Genomic DNA, 16,569 nt, shown 5'->3' with positions numbered 1-16,569 from the left:
ATTAGTAAAAATAACAAACAAACTTTAAAAAACAATTAAAACTTTGTTAAAAATCATTAAGATGATTAATATTGCTGGTTGAAATGACAGCTTAATGAAGTCAAGTAAGACCATAAACTATTCACATTCATACATATGCATAACTAAAATGAAATATCCCAAAAAACAGTAGCCTTTTTAAATGAATAATTAATTTTTTAGTTTATTTAAAAAAAATTTTAGTTACAAAAAATTATAAAAATTTAATAAAAAAAAAAAACACACACATTTCAACTAATACCATATTATCTTATCTTTTTGGTTACTTTAAAAAGGAATTTAAGCAAATACTTTTAAATTTTCTATTAATGACGAAATCGAATATAATATAGAATTAAGTTGTCTTTAATTTTTCCTTAACTTCACGTTGTTTTTTCAAAAGTTTCACCATCATGGAGAATGATGTTATAACCGGTACCATTATGGGTAAAAATAATGGTATATATATGGCATATTTCTGTTCATCGGGGAAATATAATTGAGCCAAAAGACTGGCATCAAAGAAAGCCTGTTCAGAGTCTAAAAATGCTTTTTGTGCCAATGCAGAAGCTTTTATAAGTTCATTATTTGCTAGGGCTTCTTTAGCCTTCAGTACCAGTTCATAGGCAGAGTTAATAGCTTTGCCAACTTCGTCGTTGATAACTATATAGCTGATATTGTCTGTAAAAGAAATTAATGATTATAATTTCTGCTAAAAAGGTAGTTTAAATTATCAATTACCTAAAAGTTTTATGAGACTTTGTAAAGTATTTGTAGTGGTTGTTATGTGTGTAATAGCACTGCGCCTCAAATAGGCTTCATATTCCCAGCGACGTGGTGCTAATTGTTCTACAGCTACAGTTTTAACTCCCTCGGTTGTGACCTGTATTATAATGAAAATAAAATCATGTTTATTAACTTCTTAATTTAATCTATTTAATCCACAAACTAAACTTACCTCCACACTTATATCCAATAACTTTTGCAACTGATACAACATTATTTGCATAACATCATTTGTCTGTACAAAAAATGATACCTTTTCGTGGGGCTTTTCATTGTATTCCTTACATGTCTCCAAAGAAGGATTGGCAATTATAATACCACCCCATTTAGGCGATATAAAAGCATTTATATTATCCAAATTGGCTTTTTGGTTTTGTTTATTATAAATATAAACGGGAGCAATATCACAGGGTGTTATATAGACCACCAGATTGATAGGAGTTTTATCGGTTATACCAGCACCTAAATTCTTTTCTATGGCAGTTATAATATGAGGCAACGATGATTCAGACAAGGCATAATGTCGTGATAAAGGTGATTTATCACGTATTTGTCGTAAATCAGCTTCGAAAGCTAATTGATATTTCCATTGAGTTTTAAGAGTATAATTTGAAATGTGTGAAACTTGATCCAAATAAGGTTTCAAATAGGCTGTAAATAAAATTATTGGTTGATTTGATATCAAATTTTCTTTTTACTATCCTACTTACTCTCAACTGCCATTTGTACATGCCATTTGGCATCCATAATATCAGGTCTTGGATTTAAAATCGATACAATAACATCATATTCTGCCTGAGGAGCTTCAGTTTTTAAAGCATCTCTTTGATCTTTAGCTAAAATCTGCTTAATACGATGAGTTTGAAGGACGTAGGAATTTAAAACTTGTTTAATTCTATTGGAACCTGGACGGAGTAAATTACAGTAACAAAAAAATTAATTTAAAAAAATATATTAAATTCTGAGATATATCCAAAAATATAATCAAATATATGGATTTTTGGGATTTTACTAATTTCTTAACAATTTAAACAAAAAACAAAAATAAAATTAAAAAACTTTAGAAAATTTTCCCATAAAATTTAAAAAAAATTCACATTTTCATAGTTTTCAAAGTGTCAACTTATGATATTTCACTAAATTTCCCTTTAAAATATAGAATAATAATTTAAAATACTCACTTGTATCACTACGTATTAAAGCGGTTCTTTCATTTGTTATTAATACTTCTTCCTGCAACTTTGGCCATTCAATAAATATAAAATCACCTTCATTTATTTGATAATCTTTTAAAATTAAGCCTTCTAAACCAGCTGGTGTTTTAACGGTAGAAGCCTTTTCAAAATAGGGTATTTGTTTGAAATCCAAAAGCCATATTTCTAAAAATAATAAAAGTTTATTAGTAATTGCACAACCTATACTTGCAAATTCCCTGTTAAATACCTTCATTTGTATAGGCCTCTTTTAATTCCTTCACCAGCAGCGCAGATCTTTCAGTTTTAAATGTAAATATGCCAATATTTATTTTAGTCTTCAACGGTTCATTGTTCATGTTCATTATATCCGTTGATGGTAAATTTACTCTGTTAAATATTTATTTTTAAATCGTATATTTTGCGTTTATTTAAATATGGGTATTTTACCTATAAACTTCAGTGGTTTTCCACCACATGGGTACTCCAATTATAATGACCACAGTCATAAAAGCTATAGTCGCATATAAACGATATTTATCTGTAAAAATGTTTATTAATTAATGCAATTTTCTTTCATTTGCAGGTAATTGTTATTGTAAGTATGTAATAATAAAAGTTTATTATCAATTAATTGCAAAAATACTCATTAAAAATATTGAAAATTTTAATATAATACACATTAAAAAAACAGTTTTGAAACTGTTTTTTAAGCGGTTATTTCCAAAAAATCTTTATTTTGGAATAAATATAACCCAAAACTTAAAGAAAAATTAATATAACATAGACCAGTTTATCCCGATTCCCTGCTTAAAAATGGTTTCGGTCGGACACGTATGCCATTTTAACCCCCTTAAAATAAATACAAATTTCTTTTGGATCATGCTGATTTCTTTACTCAAAAAAGAAAACGTTGTATTTTCATATTACAATATTTATTTATATGCTCTTAATTGTTCATCTTAACAAATGTGTTAATACGAAAATAAAATATAGAAAATAACCAAACTAACGACTAAATAGAAATTCAGTGTGATACGTCCAATTGAAATGAAACATTGTGCATCCGTTCGAAAATTAAACTTCTCTTTGAGAAGAAATTAAATTTAATTATTCCTTATAACTGCACGAAATAACAAAAACGGGTCCCTTATCCAATGGGGTATTGCGGGAAACATATTTTGTAAATTTAGTTGTGCCCTCACAACGATAAACAATATTGAGAGCATTGTCCACGGGTGTTATAGTCAGCAAAACAGACTCATCATCGTCGTCAAAGCCCTCGCCCTCTAGTGAATCGGTATCACTTTGACTAGAGTGGTTCTGCGAGGGATGGGCTTGATCCGTGTCCGGTGACAAATACGTTATTACAGCTGCACCTTCAGAAGCATTCAAGTAATAGATTAAATCTAAAGTATTATCTTCACATATGGCACCGTCTCCTAAAACGGTGTAATCACCGTGAGACCATCTTTGTACTTCCAAACTAAAGGTAGGCTTAGAACAATTTGGGCCCGATAAATCCAAATCGGTAAAGTCTCGTAGTAAAGAAAACATTTCCTTGTTGGAAAATGTTTGCAAAAGTTTTTCTATCGTTTTCGAGCTGGTGCTCAAGTCTAAAACTTCGTAATTTTGTGCATTGGCAGGACCTTGGCGAGACCATTTGAGTGAATTATCGTTGAGCAGCTGTTTTAAAGCTTCTTCAAATATCTCACGACGGAAAAATTCATACAAACATATTTCCGAATTATCCTCTATACGTTTTTGAATACTGCGCTTTGTGGTTGGCTTAAGATAGACCTCATTTAAGAGGTGGTCTATAGACTCAGATGTTGGTTCTGTGGGTGGTTTGAATTGTAGTTTATTGAAGGGTCTCAGAGCATCTGCAACTAAGTCATCATTCGAAGCTCCATGGAACCAGCCATTAATAGTTAAGCGAGGATAATCAAATGTTGTCACTTCACCCACCTGATGGAAAGACTTGGAGCCAACTTTAAAGAAGGCGAATTGATTATTTTTGGGCGAAATTTTTCTTTTCACTGGAAACTGAGGCAGGGATTTTTCATCGCTGGAGAATATTTCTAGACATCCTCCCTGTTCGTCAGACCACATTTCATTGTTTTCCCACGGTGATAGATAATAAATGAAAGCAATTTGTCGGTCTTTTAGTAAATCATCATGTACCAGCAAGTAATCGCCACAGGTGTACATTGAACAAGAGGCAGACACATAGTCCAATTTTAAATTAGTAACCTTTTCTAACCAGGGTCTTACTGAACGCCTTAACATTTGCAAGAAATTTGCCAAAAATTTACATTCAATCATATTGGATAGATCGGTACTCTGATAGAATTCATACAAGTCCATTTGTTTGCGCGACCAATGTACCTTTTCCACCATTTCTTTCACCAACAACTTGCAGCTTTCTTTGTTTTCCAATAGCTCGGGCAAGAGACAAATTTGAAATGGATCCGTATATACGGCTGCTTGTGTAGCAGAATCTAGGTAATCTTCTTTAGATTCTTTAAACCATTCTTGCTGTAAATTTTTAGCAAAATCATCCTGAGAATATGGTTGTCTTAAGGTCAAGTCTATAGTTTGAGGTTCTTGTGGGGTTTGTAGCTTAACAATTTTTGTTTTTGGTTCATCAGCACATGATTCCATTGTCGTCGTTGTTTGGCTTAGATGGCCATTTATATTGCCAATGTCTGTAAAGAGAACAATAATGAATTTTCTTTTATTAAAAAAAATAATTGTTGAAAATGCATACCTTAATACTTTATAAGAAAAACACTAAAAAGGAGGATTGCTTACTTCTTGTTTTATTGACAAAGACACTTTCGGAAAGGATTTTCGAATTTTCATAAGAAATCCTTAAAAAATGAGGTACCGAAAAGAAAATTGGTAATACACTTTTTTCTCACTTTGGAGCGCCCCATTTTTTCAATAATCTTATCACGTTCATTTTGAAACACTTGTTATTGTGCTAAAAATTATCTTACAACTTACCTTCTTTGGCATCTTCTTTGCTGAGTTCTTGTTTTTCTTCAATTTTTGATGAATTCATTATTTATTTATTACTTTTCCACAATTATAATTTAAATATATTTTATTTTTGTATTGTTTTATTGGCTTTTTTTCATTCATTCACAAATAATGTGCAATGTAGTGTGTTTTTCTTCTTTTATATTTGCATAAAAAAAGCCGAAATGACATTTGTTAAAAAGTGCTGCCAAGTTGCGTTTGACTGCTTACAGTACAGTGTTGTATAAAAAATTTTAATTATAAATTTCCGTTAGTATTTCGTACATCGAGAATTACTCTAGTTTGGCATATGATTAGGAAAAATATATAAGTTAACACAAATTCCAATGGTATAATAAAGTATTATCAATAAGAAGCTTATATTGATATACATATTATATACATCTTTATTAAATAGCTACCAGAAGATTATTCAAATACATACTTTAAAAAATTCGATGTAAAAATGTTAATAACCAAAAAATTTCCGAAAAATAAAAGGTTTTTGAATAGTTTTGTAATTGTACATAAATGTTTAACTTTGAAAGCGATTTTTATCCTTTGAGAATGAACTTAATTTTGATTTTCGGAGGGAACATCAGCAACTTCCATTTTGGGGCCACCAAACGTATTTTTTTGAACTGACTATTAAAAATATTCTATAGTTTTTCTTGTAGTTTTATGAACTTTCATAAATTTCCATTATATACATATATTAGGTGAGTGTTTTTCTGTAGTAATGAACAAAACTAAAATTCAAATTTTCTCGTATATTTTGGGATAAACACTATTACATACACTATTTATGTCAGGAGCGGCCCCAGATTCCATTTTTAACATCCCAATTCTTAAAAACTTATATAAGAAATAGTATAATGTCATAAATCAATCAACCCCCCTTTTTCCGAACAGCTTTTTTTGAATATGTCAGTCTTATAGATTGAGCGATATAAACCCTTTAAGAAATTGGAACCAATTTTGAGCATAAAAAACAAATTTATGTTTAAAAATTGTATACATAAATATTTCATTTTATTTAAAAATTGTTATTTGGTACATTGATTGCAAAAGGCACTAAAATTATTAAAAAAAAACTTTGTTTAAACGTGATAATTAAAAAAAAAAAACAATACAATAACAATACAAATGAAATATATACAGTTCCTTCTGCATATAATGTGATGTCTCCGTATATTTAAAGGGTTTTCATAAAACTCTTTAATTATTTTTGTGACGCATTTCTAGCACATACATTTCGCAATTTTTTGCTTGAGACATGTAAATGAGAAGCTGTATATTTTTCAAATAAATGGCATCAAGACTAGTAATATTAAATAAAAAGTTATAATAAATATGGGAATTTTAGGGTTACAATAAATATCATAATTGTATTAGGAGACTTTTTTAGCCAATTGTTTTAGTTAAAAACGTTAGTATTTTAAATATTATCCACAACATCAACATAGCTTAAACGTTTTTCTCCCTTCAATTCTTGAGGTGTGGAGCATTGTGAGTGTGTTCGTAGAGAATCTTCCTGACCAATCAGGGATAATTGATATGCAACTTCAAATGCTTGACCCAATGTTAAAATTATTTCTGTAGCCAAATTCTGAAAGGGAAGAGTTAAATAAATTTAATTTTAAGTATAGTATTTTAGAATTGTGGTTTTAATTACCAAATCATCCACCATAAAGACATGACAATAGTGTATATCATTCTCTCGAGTTATATAAGCAAAATAACGCAAATCATCAGTGTCCTGACTAACACAATTGATATTTTCTATATCATGGACACAAATTGTACTCTAGAAGATAACAATATGCGAAATTTGTAAATTTGTTATGAAAGAAGTTTTATAAAATTACCTTATTTTCCATTTCGATAAACCGAACGCCAGCATGTGACATTGCTATGCCCACTTCCAAACGGGTCTGTTGATTTGTTGCTTTTAAAATACGAGTCGAACTATTAATATCATTAATTAAACCATTTTCTTCGTTATCTTCCTGAGGTGCAGGCGTTTCTTCTCGTTTCAATTTTTGTATAGATTTTCTGGTGGAAGCCGTTCCATGTAGTTCCCTAATCACTGTGGAACCCAAATACTGAAATATTTTAAAAGAAATATTTTTTTTGTGTGAAATCCCTGTTAACATATTACATATAATAATACTTACAAATACATTATAAAGAACATAACCATAAATCAAAGTGTTGGCTGAGTGGCACCAGTTGGGATTTGTATTTTGTTCCTGCGTATTAGAACCCAGTAACAAGTCGGCAGGTTTTCGTATTGTTAATGTTTTTTTGCGTAACGTATTCGTTAAAGCATTTTGTTCACTCAGATCTTCTAATTTCGTATCTGTTGCAGCCACTTCGTTGCCTATACTCTCAAATATATTATTGATTTCATCCCAAGCCTTGGTGGCATCAAATTCGTATTCATCTTCTGAAGTAGGTGTTTTTATGGTAACATTACGTTTTGTAGGAATTGGTTTAACCGATCTCACTAAACTCGGCGATCTTAAGCCACTAGGAATATCATCAATCACTACAGAATTTCTTAAATCCAATGATGACGATGTATTGGCCAGATTTAAAGAAGATCCTTTAAAAAGTCCTGCAAACGGCACATCACCAACAAATTCCTCCACACATTCTGATACCCGAGAACTGGTTAGGGAATCAAATTGTTCTTCTTGAGGTTCCGTTTGATCCTCCCATATGAAGGACTTCAGGCCGTCATAAAATTGTGAATCTTGTTGATGTAAAAGTAAAGATTTTCTTTTCATAGTCCTCTCCGCAGGCTTGACAAATTCGAATATAGTAGATTCAGCTTCAGAAGCTGATGGTGGTGGACAATCCGGTGTTGGCGAATGCTCGTGTGCAGTTTGTATGTCATTGTTGTTATTACTATCGAAACTACCCGAACGCAACGAAATCCTGCTGCAACAAATATAAGTTTAATATATTTTCGTATATGTACATATAAATAAAGAATGTAATTGTCTTTTGTAAAAGTGCTGGTGAATATGAAACTTACTCATTATTATGATGCTCATGCTTACTGTGTGCATTGATTATATTAATATTTGCATAATCACCATATTCCATACACTTTCTAGGACTAGGTAATGGTTGTGGCGTAGATACCGGTGTACGAGGAGTTCGCGGTGTAGAACATGCACTTGAATTTGGCATTGTCATTTCCACATACTCGTCTACACATCGATATAGTGTAGACTTAAGAGGACTTTGATTTTGTACTATTTTTTTAAAGAATCGCAAAAGGAAATATTCAATATTTCAACGTACTAAAAATAAATTTATCTCAAATAAAATATACATACATTCATTGATGGTGGAAAATTTGGGAAATTGTTTTTCAATGCCACCTAAACGTCTATGCTGTAAATGAGACTTATAGACAGATTTATATTCGGGCGTTTGTTCGTGTTTTGTACTTAAATCTATATTAGATTTTGTCCATTTTATGGGCTCCATAGGTGTATAACGTTCTGTAGAATTGTTATATCGGTCTAAAGAGCTTTTTTTAAAAAAAATATAATTTAATTTAGGCCATTGTTCTAGTTTATATCTATATCTCTTATATTAACATGGACATGGACTAGTTTAAGCTTGTTAACCACAATTAGACACATACATATGTTACCATTTACATTGGATAATTTTGCGCTTATTTCATTGTAAAGAACGTATACATATGTAAGAAGCATACATTTTTTGTAAGAAATATTTATTAAGAACATGAATGGAGTAGCACATATGAATATCAAACACTTTAAAATTAACATTTAGAAGTCTTAAGTATTAGAACAGATTTAAGCTTGTTTTATGAAATAAATATAATGATGAAATTTGAAGAAGATATTGATATTTATCCAGTTTACATATTGCATGTATTTATATAATTAGCCTATTTGTTTGTTTGTTGGTTTATTGTTGAAGACAAAGATACAAAACAGATTTATATAAAATTTAACATGCCTATCTATAGGTTTTATATTAGAGGGAACTATATCAGATCGGAATTGAATGCCACACAAACTTTTTGTAAAATATTTATTTGGACAAATTTGTATATTATGTCATGATTCAAAAAATTAAATATTCATACATTATTTCCCACCAAAACTCAACTTTTATATCAAAGAGTTAATGTTAGCTGAAGTCCCTCAAGTAATAAAATGAAAATCTACTTGATTTATATAACGCCCATTTGCAGTAAAATGACATTTTGAAAGTTTGGGGACATTTTAGTTTTAACATTCTTCACAAATAAAATCAATGAAAAATTCCCAAAATCGATATTTATTTAAATGTCATTGATGTTATAATTGATATTTAAACTGACAAGAATCAGGTCAATTATACATCAGTAAATAATAAACAATAATTTACGACTATAATGCAATAAACATAAACACACACATATAAAAAATTACAAATAAAATGCAAAATGTTTTCTAGTGTTTGTGATAATAAAATTAAATGTTTTGTATTTAAATTAAATAATACATGATTTTATAAATAAATAATAGATGTATTATAATGTAATATTTATATAGGCAAGTATAAATAAATATATGATTGTTAGTATGTTTATAACAAATAATGAGATCACAACAAATTTTAATTTTATGTTACACATGTTAAAATTATCACAGTTTAAAAATGAATTTTTGATTTAATTATGTATGTGTTAAAATGAAACCCAATACAATAATAAATAATAAAAATGATGAGCTCTCTTTTTGTTTAAGGACGTTTATGAAAGTTTTTCTTGTGGTAACTATAGATGGATGCAGGATGTAGAGTGCACAATAAAAAAATAAAGAAAAACAACAAAAAACACACAATTCTTACTCAATACATCTAGATAAAAAGCTTACTTTATGGTCAGCGATCGTTGGTGTTGTGTTTCAAAATGAGGAGTTTGATTAACATCCATTTCCTGACTTGCGGATATTTCGGCTGACATTGTTGCATGATTGTCATTGACATCTTTTATAGGCCTGAAGTGATTTTTATTTATCATGCTACTATTTGTTTGCCAAAAATCTAAAAATAAACAAATTAAAAAAATACTTTAAATAATATATCTTCCTTTTATTAATTTTTCGAAACTTACCATTAATGATGGTAAGAATTTCATAGGTGACATTTGTGGGATAGTCTTTCAGTATATCCAATGCGGTTTTCCCATTCCCATCCACAGCATAAAGATCTATGCCAGCACTTAATAGGGTACACACTACATTCTTTTTACCGCACAGCGCCGCTTCATGTAAGGCAGAACCGGTATGTGTCAAAATATTAACATCCACTCCAGCTGCTAGTAATGTTTTAACAACTTCATTGTGACCATTTCGTGCGGCTAAATGCAGACATGATTGAGTAAAAATATGTTTTGTGGGTGTTATTTTATACGGTGGAGAGCGTCCATTTTCCACAGCTACAACTTCTTCGTATAGCCTATAGGGCTCAATTAATTCGGGATGTTTACTAATTAATGTCTGCACAACTTCTAAACGTCCAAACTGTGCTGCTAAATCTAGAGGTGTTTGAAAGCTATTATTGCGTATTGTAGGATCAGCACCACGTGCTAAAAGAGCAGATACAACAGCATTATGACCATGCTGCGCTGCACAATGAAGGGCAGTTTCATTTTCTATAGTTTGAGCATCTAGATTTCCAGTGCCTCTTAGCATTAGAAGTAAATTGACAATATGTTCATTGCCAGCCCACGCAGCCAAATAGAGAGGTGAAGAACCCCTAATATCAGGAATTTCGTGGGCAGCATGATGGGCGAGTAGAACCTTAACAATTTCATAATGTCCATTTAGACAGGCATGATGAAGTGCGGTATATCCGTTAACATCTTGCCAATTGATGCTAGGACTGCGTCTGAAACTGAAGGCGATCAAAGCAAAATATTATTTTCTTATAAGATTTATTTTTAACTGATTTTTCAACCAATTTCCAAGAACACACAACTCCAGGAAGTTAAATTGAATATTTCCAATATAGACAAAAAAAAAAAAAAAATCCAAAAAACATGTTTACTTATTTCCCAAATCAGTTTTATAACCCGGGGTGGCCGGCCTACGTTCTGCAATCCCAAATTATGTTTAAATCTTCTACTAAATTAAGAAAGGTTTTATTTTATACATTTTTAGGAATTGTCCAAAAATGTTTCAAAAACAATCGTTATTTATATAACAATTTTTAATACCACAAATTATTTTCAAATTAATATTTGTCATTCATCAGTTCTTACTTTCTTCGTAATGCAAATTTTTGCAGTCTATGTTTTGCCTTAATTAGTAAAAACTAGGCTAATGCAATTTATATTTAATTAGAGGGTGGGGTTTTAACACAGAATATTAAAAGTAAGCCACACTTTAAATAAATGTATCCATATTAAGAACAAATACTAATATTAATCTAATCTAAACTTACCTTGACAGTGGTCCGCCTTTGTGTTGAAGAATTTTGCTAACTACCGTTGTATTTCCATTTCTAGCTGCCTCCAGAAGATCTTGACATTTGCCCATTTTTTCACAAGCTTTGTTTTCTTGCTCTTCAATTTTGTGCTGTATTGAATTCAATTAAAATTCTTTTAAGTCAGCACTTAATAAATTGGATCATCCGCATTCTTGTTTTAGTGTTAAGTGAAATACTACTACCAAGTCAGCTGTTTCAATGTCTGATGCCCCTCTCCAAATCACAACCAATACACAAGAAAACTAAATTTTTAATAAGAAACAAATATGGAAAAATGATAAAATTCTTTACTGAATCGTATACATTCTTAAAACATTAAATTTACTGATTATCCAGATTTTTGTTTACACAACCTACACAAATTCAAGGTCTTTCTCTCCAGTTCATACTATTGTATGGCATCAATGTCAAAATTTCTATTTATTATTAAAAGATTAACGTCACTACTACAAAACAATTAGGAAAAATTACATTCATTATTCACTAAAAATCAAACAGCAAAATTTCCTTTTGAAATTAAAAATAAAACACCCATATTTTTTAGATTTTACGTTGAGATTTGTATACAAATAAAATATTATTTACTTTTTGCTTTTAATTAATAACACGTTGTTGTTTCTTTTAATTTTCTTTATTAATTAATGTTAATTTATTTCTGTTTTTATTAACTAAATAAGTACTGCCTTTTAATAAGATATATATAGCAATCAGCTTTTGTTTATGTTATGAAATCATACAAAACACTTCCTAAAAAGTGCTGCCAAATTTGTGTTGACAAGCTTGGTTTGTGTTCTGCCATTTTTAAAATTAACGACACACTAAAATTGTACAACAAAGCAGCGGGACGCGTTTATAATAAAATATAAAGGACTTTTAATATTTGTTTTTGTGTTTGTGTTATATTAAAAATATATTAGAAAAATGGAGTCTATGGATCATAGGGGTAATATAAAAAATATCATTTAAAATTAAATTATTTACAAATTGTATTAATTTTTAGAATTAAAAAAGTCAACAAGGCGTTCGAAGAAAGTTAAAAATTTAGAAGAAGAGGTAGAGTTAATTTTCTCTCAAGATGAAAGTGATGAGGATGTCAAAGAAAATCTTGAGGAAATATTACCTAAAACACCTTCCCGTCGTGATGGACGGAAAAATACAGCAACAACTCCCAAAGCTACATCACAAACAGTGCTTCAAGAAAATCTCCAAACACCTCGTAGAAGTTGCCGCAAGAGTATTAGACCCACACAGGAATATGATGATATTGTAAATAAATCTTTGCGCTCCTGTACACGATCGGCTAAAAAACATTTGTTGGTTACTGAAGAAGAAGAAGAAGTGGAGGAAAAGATGGAAAATAAAGATGAAATAATACAGCCAAAATGGACCCCCGCAAAGGTGGGCAGAGTGTCCCAAAAGCGTAGCCGTAAGTCTCGTCGTAACGACAAGGGTAAAAAGACGGCTAAGGGAATTGAGGAGCAAGATAAGGAAGAAATTGGCGAATTTAAGAATGTAATGAAAGAAATTAAGGATCAAGAGGAGGAAAATCCCAAATGTGGAAAAGATGAGGAGGAAGTAAAGGTTTCCGAATTTGTTTTAGTTGAAGACAGAAAGGAAGAACAAGAAGAAGTTAAGGCAAATGAAAATATTGAAGAGAAGTTAACAGCTAAAAAAACGGTGGAACAAAATAATGGAACAACATGCAAAGGTGAAGAGGAAGAAATTAAGAATATGGAGGTGGAAGAATCTAAATCTGAAAAATATCTTGGGGAAGTAAAAGTTTCCGAATTTGTTTTAGTTGAGGACACAAAAGAAGAAAATGAACAAATACAAACAAATAAAGATCTTGAAGAGAAGCAAACTGAGGAAATTGTTGAAACTCAAATGGCACAAATTAATAGTGAAATTGATAATGATTTAGAAAATCATGAGGACTCAATACAGTTAGTGCAAGATGACAGTGAGGATTGTAAAGAATTTGAACAAAAAACTGAAGATGAAATCTGTATTGTATTTGAAAATAATATAAGCAACTGCGAAATTAAAGAGCAAATGGAAGACAAGGAAAAAGACTCTTTTGGTTGCTATTTGAAACAAAAGCAAATAAACATATCAGATCTGGGATTGAATCTTTTGAAAGATGAGGAGGAGGAAAGAGAAATAACAGACATAGATGATCAAACAAAACCAACTGAAGAAGTTGAAGATATGCCTTCTCTTATAATGTGCGATGATGAAGATGATATTGGTGAATATGGCGGAAAATCAAATATTAAATTAAACGAGACTTTTGAAGCTACTGGTGCCACAGAAGAAACGGGTATTGATATAAAAAACGCAGAAAGTAATGAATCTGAAAAAGAAATTGAGAAGTTTATTGAAAGTTCTGAAAACCCCAACGATGAAATAATGGAAACTTTACAAATGTCCGATGATGATGATGGCGAAACACCTAGAAAACCCCCTCGTGTTCAAAAACATACTCCACAACCACAAAAAACAATTTTATACGCACTTAAGGATTCTGCGGTAAAAATAAATCCGAAAGATATTGTTTTACGTGGTATACGTAAACGTTCACTTTCGGTTTGCATAAATGGTAATGAGGAGAAAAGCCAGAAATTGTTGGCAGGTCCTCTGGCTAAAGCTAAACAAGATCGCATGGTTAGCTTTTATAGTCCGGCTAATCAACAAACTATTATCGAAGATTTAGACAAGATGATAGCTAAAAGTTTAAAGAAACAAAAGTCACAAGAAAATAAAGGTATCTCAAGTAAATGTAAGTACATATAGTTAGTACCTATATGAAAAGTTTATATAGAATTTAAATTAAATAATATACTTATTTTCTAGTTGTTACAACGAGACGCAAACGATCCATATCTCTGGATGAATCCACTATGTCTGCTTCATTCATTTCGAAATTACCACGACCTGGTAGGTGTTTTTTATTTAGTTATTTTTTTAAATTTGTGTTTGTTAAATACGTATGTTTTTGTTTGTTTTAGTTGTGAACCAAAATTTGTCAGGTAAAACTCAAACTTCTACATCTAAACCATTATCACGCACAAAATTACCCAATTTTGCTGCTATACATGAGAAACAATTTAAAAAAATGGAGAATTTGGTGGATCATGTCAGTCGTAAACAAGAACGTTCTAAAAATTTAATTAATTCAGCAACAAAATTAAGACCAGGTAAGAGAATTTATGTTTTATAGTTTTATTTTAAATGTATTCGATATTATAATATGAGATAAGGGTGGATTTTTATTTACTTTTTTAACTGTCAATTTATCTTTAAAATTAAAGAATTCAAAGCATTGAGAAAATGGTGGTAAATACGATAACAATCGTACTTAAAGAAACAAAAATTTGTCTTAAACTTCGATTACGTTCTTAAGGAGAAAATTTCGAAATGAAATCAATTTAATTAAATTATTTGAAGTGCACTGAATGAAATATTGGATTTTTAATACAAAAACCTTTTAAATATACTAAAACAATTCTATTTATTCAATTTGTAAAAAACTAAAAAATGAGAATTAATTTTAAATAGAAATCATTCTTTCTAAACTCTATATATGGTGAAAGGTGCATCATATTAAGTTTATAAAATCCTTTTACTACATAATATAATTTAATCAAATAATCTTTAGTTAACAAACATTTTTACAAATTTCCGCTTTATATCTAAAGTTTCAGCTCAGAAAAACATCTCTATCATAAAAAATAGCCAGAATGTCACAAATGAAAAACCCAAGGCTCTAAAGAAAATAGATTTGGGATCTAACAACAACATACAAATAAAAAAATCTCAATTTAATAACACTACAACTACAGATCTAAATAGAACCCAAGATGTTTTGCCTGTTATAAACTTACCCGACCCAAGATTAGCTAACAATAGTAAACTGATAAAATCAGGAACAATTTCGCGCCGTCCACCACAACAACAGCCAATTCGAAATTATTTAAAACCATCACAAACAACAAATATTGAAAAATCAAACACTAAAGCGGGACCAACGAAGCCCACATTTAATCTTTCAACATCGTTAATGGCGAAACCAACATTTTCATCGAGTTTAGCTGAAAAACCCAAAGTGGCAACAACGAAATCCACATTTAATCTCTCAACATCACTAATGGTAAAGCCAGCAACATCTTCAACGAGTTTCGCTGAAAAGGCTAATACATCCCACATGAGTAACGAGGATAAAATGGCTTCACGTTTACAGCGTCACATGGATTTGTTTAAAGGTCGTGTTCCGTCGACGAGAGCAGGCGTAGCGTCACGTAGAAATGAGACTATATTAAAAGGTGTTAGATCAAATCGTCGTTTTGAATTACAAATGCAACATCGTAAAAATTTGGACTAATAAGTTTATTTTATGTTTTATTTTAATTATTATTTTAAGTTATTTTTTTTTTTGTTGGCTTTAATTTGTTCTCTTTATTTTATATGTATGCTTTTCCGATTAATATATTGGTCCATTCATAAATTAAGTGTGTTTTGTAAATTCGATTTATGTTTGTGAATGTTTTGAATATGTTTTAAACAGCTTTAACTATACAATACAATTTTATTACATAAATTGTATTTGTTTAGTACGAAATTTTTATTGCTTGAAATATAAACATATTTCTTTTGCAAAGTTTTAAGACATATTTTCGTTTAGTGTAATATATTTTTTTTATAAATTCGTGAATGTAATATTAATTTTATATGTCGTCTCTTATTTGTATATGTAATAAAAACCCCTCTAATTAAAAATTAAAAATATACAAATATTGGTTTATTTTAACCCTTTCACTTAATCGTTTTGAAAGTGATCCAAATTAACTACACTCTCCATAAACTGGAGTTTAAAAAAAGTTCAAATATTTAAATTACTCTATAGCTATAGAGTAAATTAAATATTTGAACTGTTTTTAAACTCTCTATATATAGGGTCTAATCTCGATATCATCGACATACTATAAAAGTTAAGCGTGTAATTGTCACATTAGACTACTTT

The 16,569-nt window shown here is 30.1% G+C and overlaps 3 protein-coding genes across 12 annotated transcripts; 1 reads left to right on the top strand and 2 right to left on the bottom strand.

Moving 5' to 3' along the window:
* Positions 1-274: 274 nt before the first annotated feature.
* LOC119600933 (prolyl 3-hydroxylase sudestada1) lies at positions 275-5,208 on the bottom strand. Of its 2 annotated transcripts, XM_037951533.1 has the most exons (8): positions 5,007-5,208; positions 2,448-2,538; positions 2,248-2,387; positions 1,986-2,183; positions 1,515-1,709; positions 977-1,455; positions 760-901; positions 275-699 (listed from the first exon to the last, which is right to left on the bottom strand). In XM_037951533.1, the coding sequence occupies exons 1-8, from the start codon at positions 5,062-5,064 to the stop codon at positions 374-376; spliced, it is 1,629 nt and encodes a 542-aa protein (XP_037807461.1). In that variant the 5' UTR covers positions 5,065-5,208; the 3' UTR covers positions 275-373. The 2 variants fall into 2 exon arrangements, with proteins under 2 accessions (XP_037807461.1, XP_037807460.1); XM_037951532.1 differs by lacking the exons at positions 275-699; positions 760-901; positions 977-1,455; ... (2 more) ...; positions 2,248-2,387; positions 2,448-2,538 and adding an exon at positions 2,916-4,705 and having other exon boundaries at positions 5,007-5,187.
* Positions 5,209-6,026: 818 nt separating this feature from the next.
* Positions 6,027-12,250, bottom strand: LOC119600931 (ankyrin repeat and SAM domain-containing protein 1A). Of its 9 annotated transcripts, none has more exons than XM_037951523.1 (11): positions 12,135-12,240; positions 11,875-11,995; positions 11,505-11,791; positions 10,174-10,955; positions 9,935-10,103; positions 8,372-8,568; positions 8,065-8,287; positions 7,199-7,967; positions 6,890-7,126; positions 6,697-6,828; positions 6,327-6,630 (listed from the first exon to the last, which is right to left on the bottom strand). In XM_037951523.1, exons 3-11 carry the CDS (start codon positions 11,597-11,599, stop codon positions 6,460-6,462), a joined length of 2,775 nt encoding a protein of 924 aa, XP_037807451.1. In that variant the 5' UTR covers positions 11,600-11,791; positions 11,875-11,995; positions 12,135-12,240; the 3' UTR covers positions 6,327-6,459. The 9 variants fall into 9 exon arrangements, with proteins under 9 accessions (XP_037807454.1, XP_037807457.1, XP_037807455.1 ...); XM_037951522.1 differs by having other exon boundaries at positions 11,907-11,995; XM_037951526.1 differs by having other exon boundaries at positions 6,027-6,630; positions 7,199-7,964; positions 11,907-12,187.
* Positions 12,251-12,347: 97 nt separating this feature from the next.
* Positions 12,348-16,336, top strand: LOC119600941 (AT-rich interactive domain-containing protein 4B). Its single transcript, XM_037951544.1, has 5 exons — positions 12,348-12,492; positions 12,550-14,328; positions 14,403-14,486; positions 14,558-14,746; positions 15,248-16,336. The coding sequence occupies exons 1-5, from the start codon at positions 12,471-12,473 to the stop codon at positions 15,928-15,930; spliced, it is 2,757 nt and encodes a 918-aa protein (XP_037807472.1). The 5' UTR covers positions 12,348-12,470; the 3' UTR covers positions 15,931-16,336.
* Positions 16,337-16,569: the final 233 nt, after the last annotated feature.

Source organism: Lucilia sericata, unplaced genomic scaffold (genome assembly GCF_015586225.1).
Source record: "Lucilia sericata isolate MDLA Ls3-8-SP2 unplaced genomic scaffold, ASM1558622v1 Contig000129F_arrow, whole genome shotgun sequence".
Classification (NCBI taxonomy): domain Eukaryota; kingdom Metazoa; phylum Arthropoda; class Insecta; order Diptera; family Calliphoridae; genus Lucilia; species Lucilia sericata.
This window is presented reverse-complemented; position numbering and strand designations above follow the sequence as displayed.

Coding starts and splice junctions, on each gene's coding strand:
- LOC119600933 (XM_037951532.1), bottom strand. CDS start 5,064: ATGAATTCATCAAAAATTGAAGAAAAACAAGAACTCAGCAAAGAAGAT. Junction 4,706..5,006: donor CAAAGAAGATGCCAAAGAAG/GTAAGTTGTAAG, acceptor TTCTCTTTACAG/ACATTGGCAATATAAATGGC.
- LOC119600941 (XM_037951544.1), top strand. CDS start 12,471: ATGGAGTCTATGGATCATAGGG. Junction 14,329..14,402: donor TAAAGGTATCTCAAGTAAAT/GTAAGTACATAT, acceptor CTTATTTTCTAG/TTGTTACAACGAGACGCAAA. Junction 14,747..15,247: donor AGCAACAAAATTAAGACCAG/GTAAGAGAATTT, acceptor TTATATCTAAAG/TTTCAGCTCAGAAAAACATC.
- LOC119600931 (XM_037951525.1), bottom strand. CDS start 11,599: ATGGGCAAATGTCAAGATCTTCTGGAGGCAGCTAGAAATGGAAATACA. Junction 8,288..8,371: donor ATTTTCCACCATCAATGAAT/GTATGTATATTT, acceptor TTAAAAAAATAG/TACAAAATCAAAGTCCTCTT. Junction 6,631..6,696: donor TCTTTATGGTGGATGATTTG/GTAATTAAAACC, acceptor CTTCCCTTTCAG/AATTTGGCTACAGAAATAAT.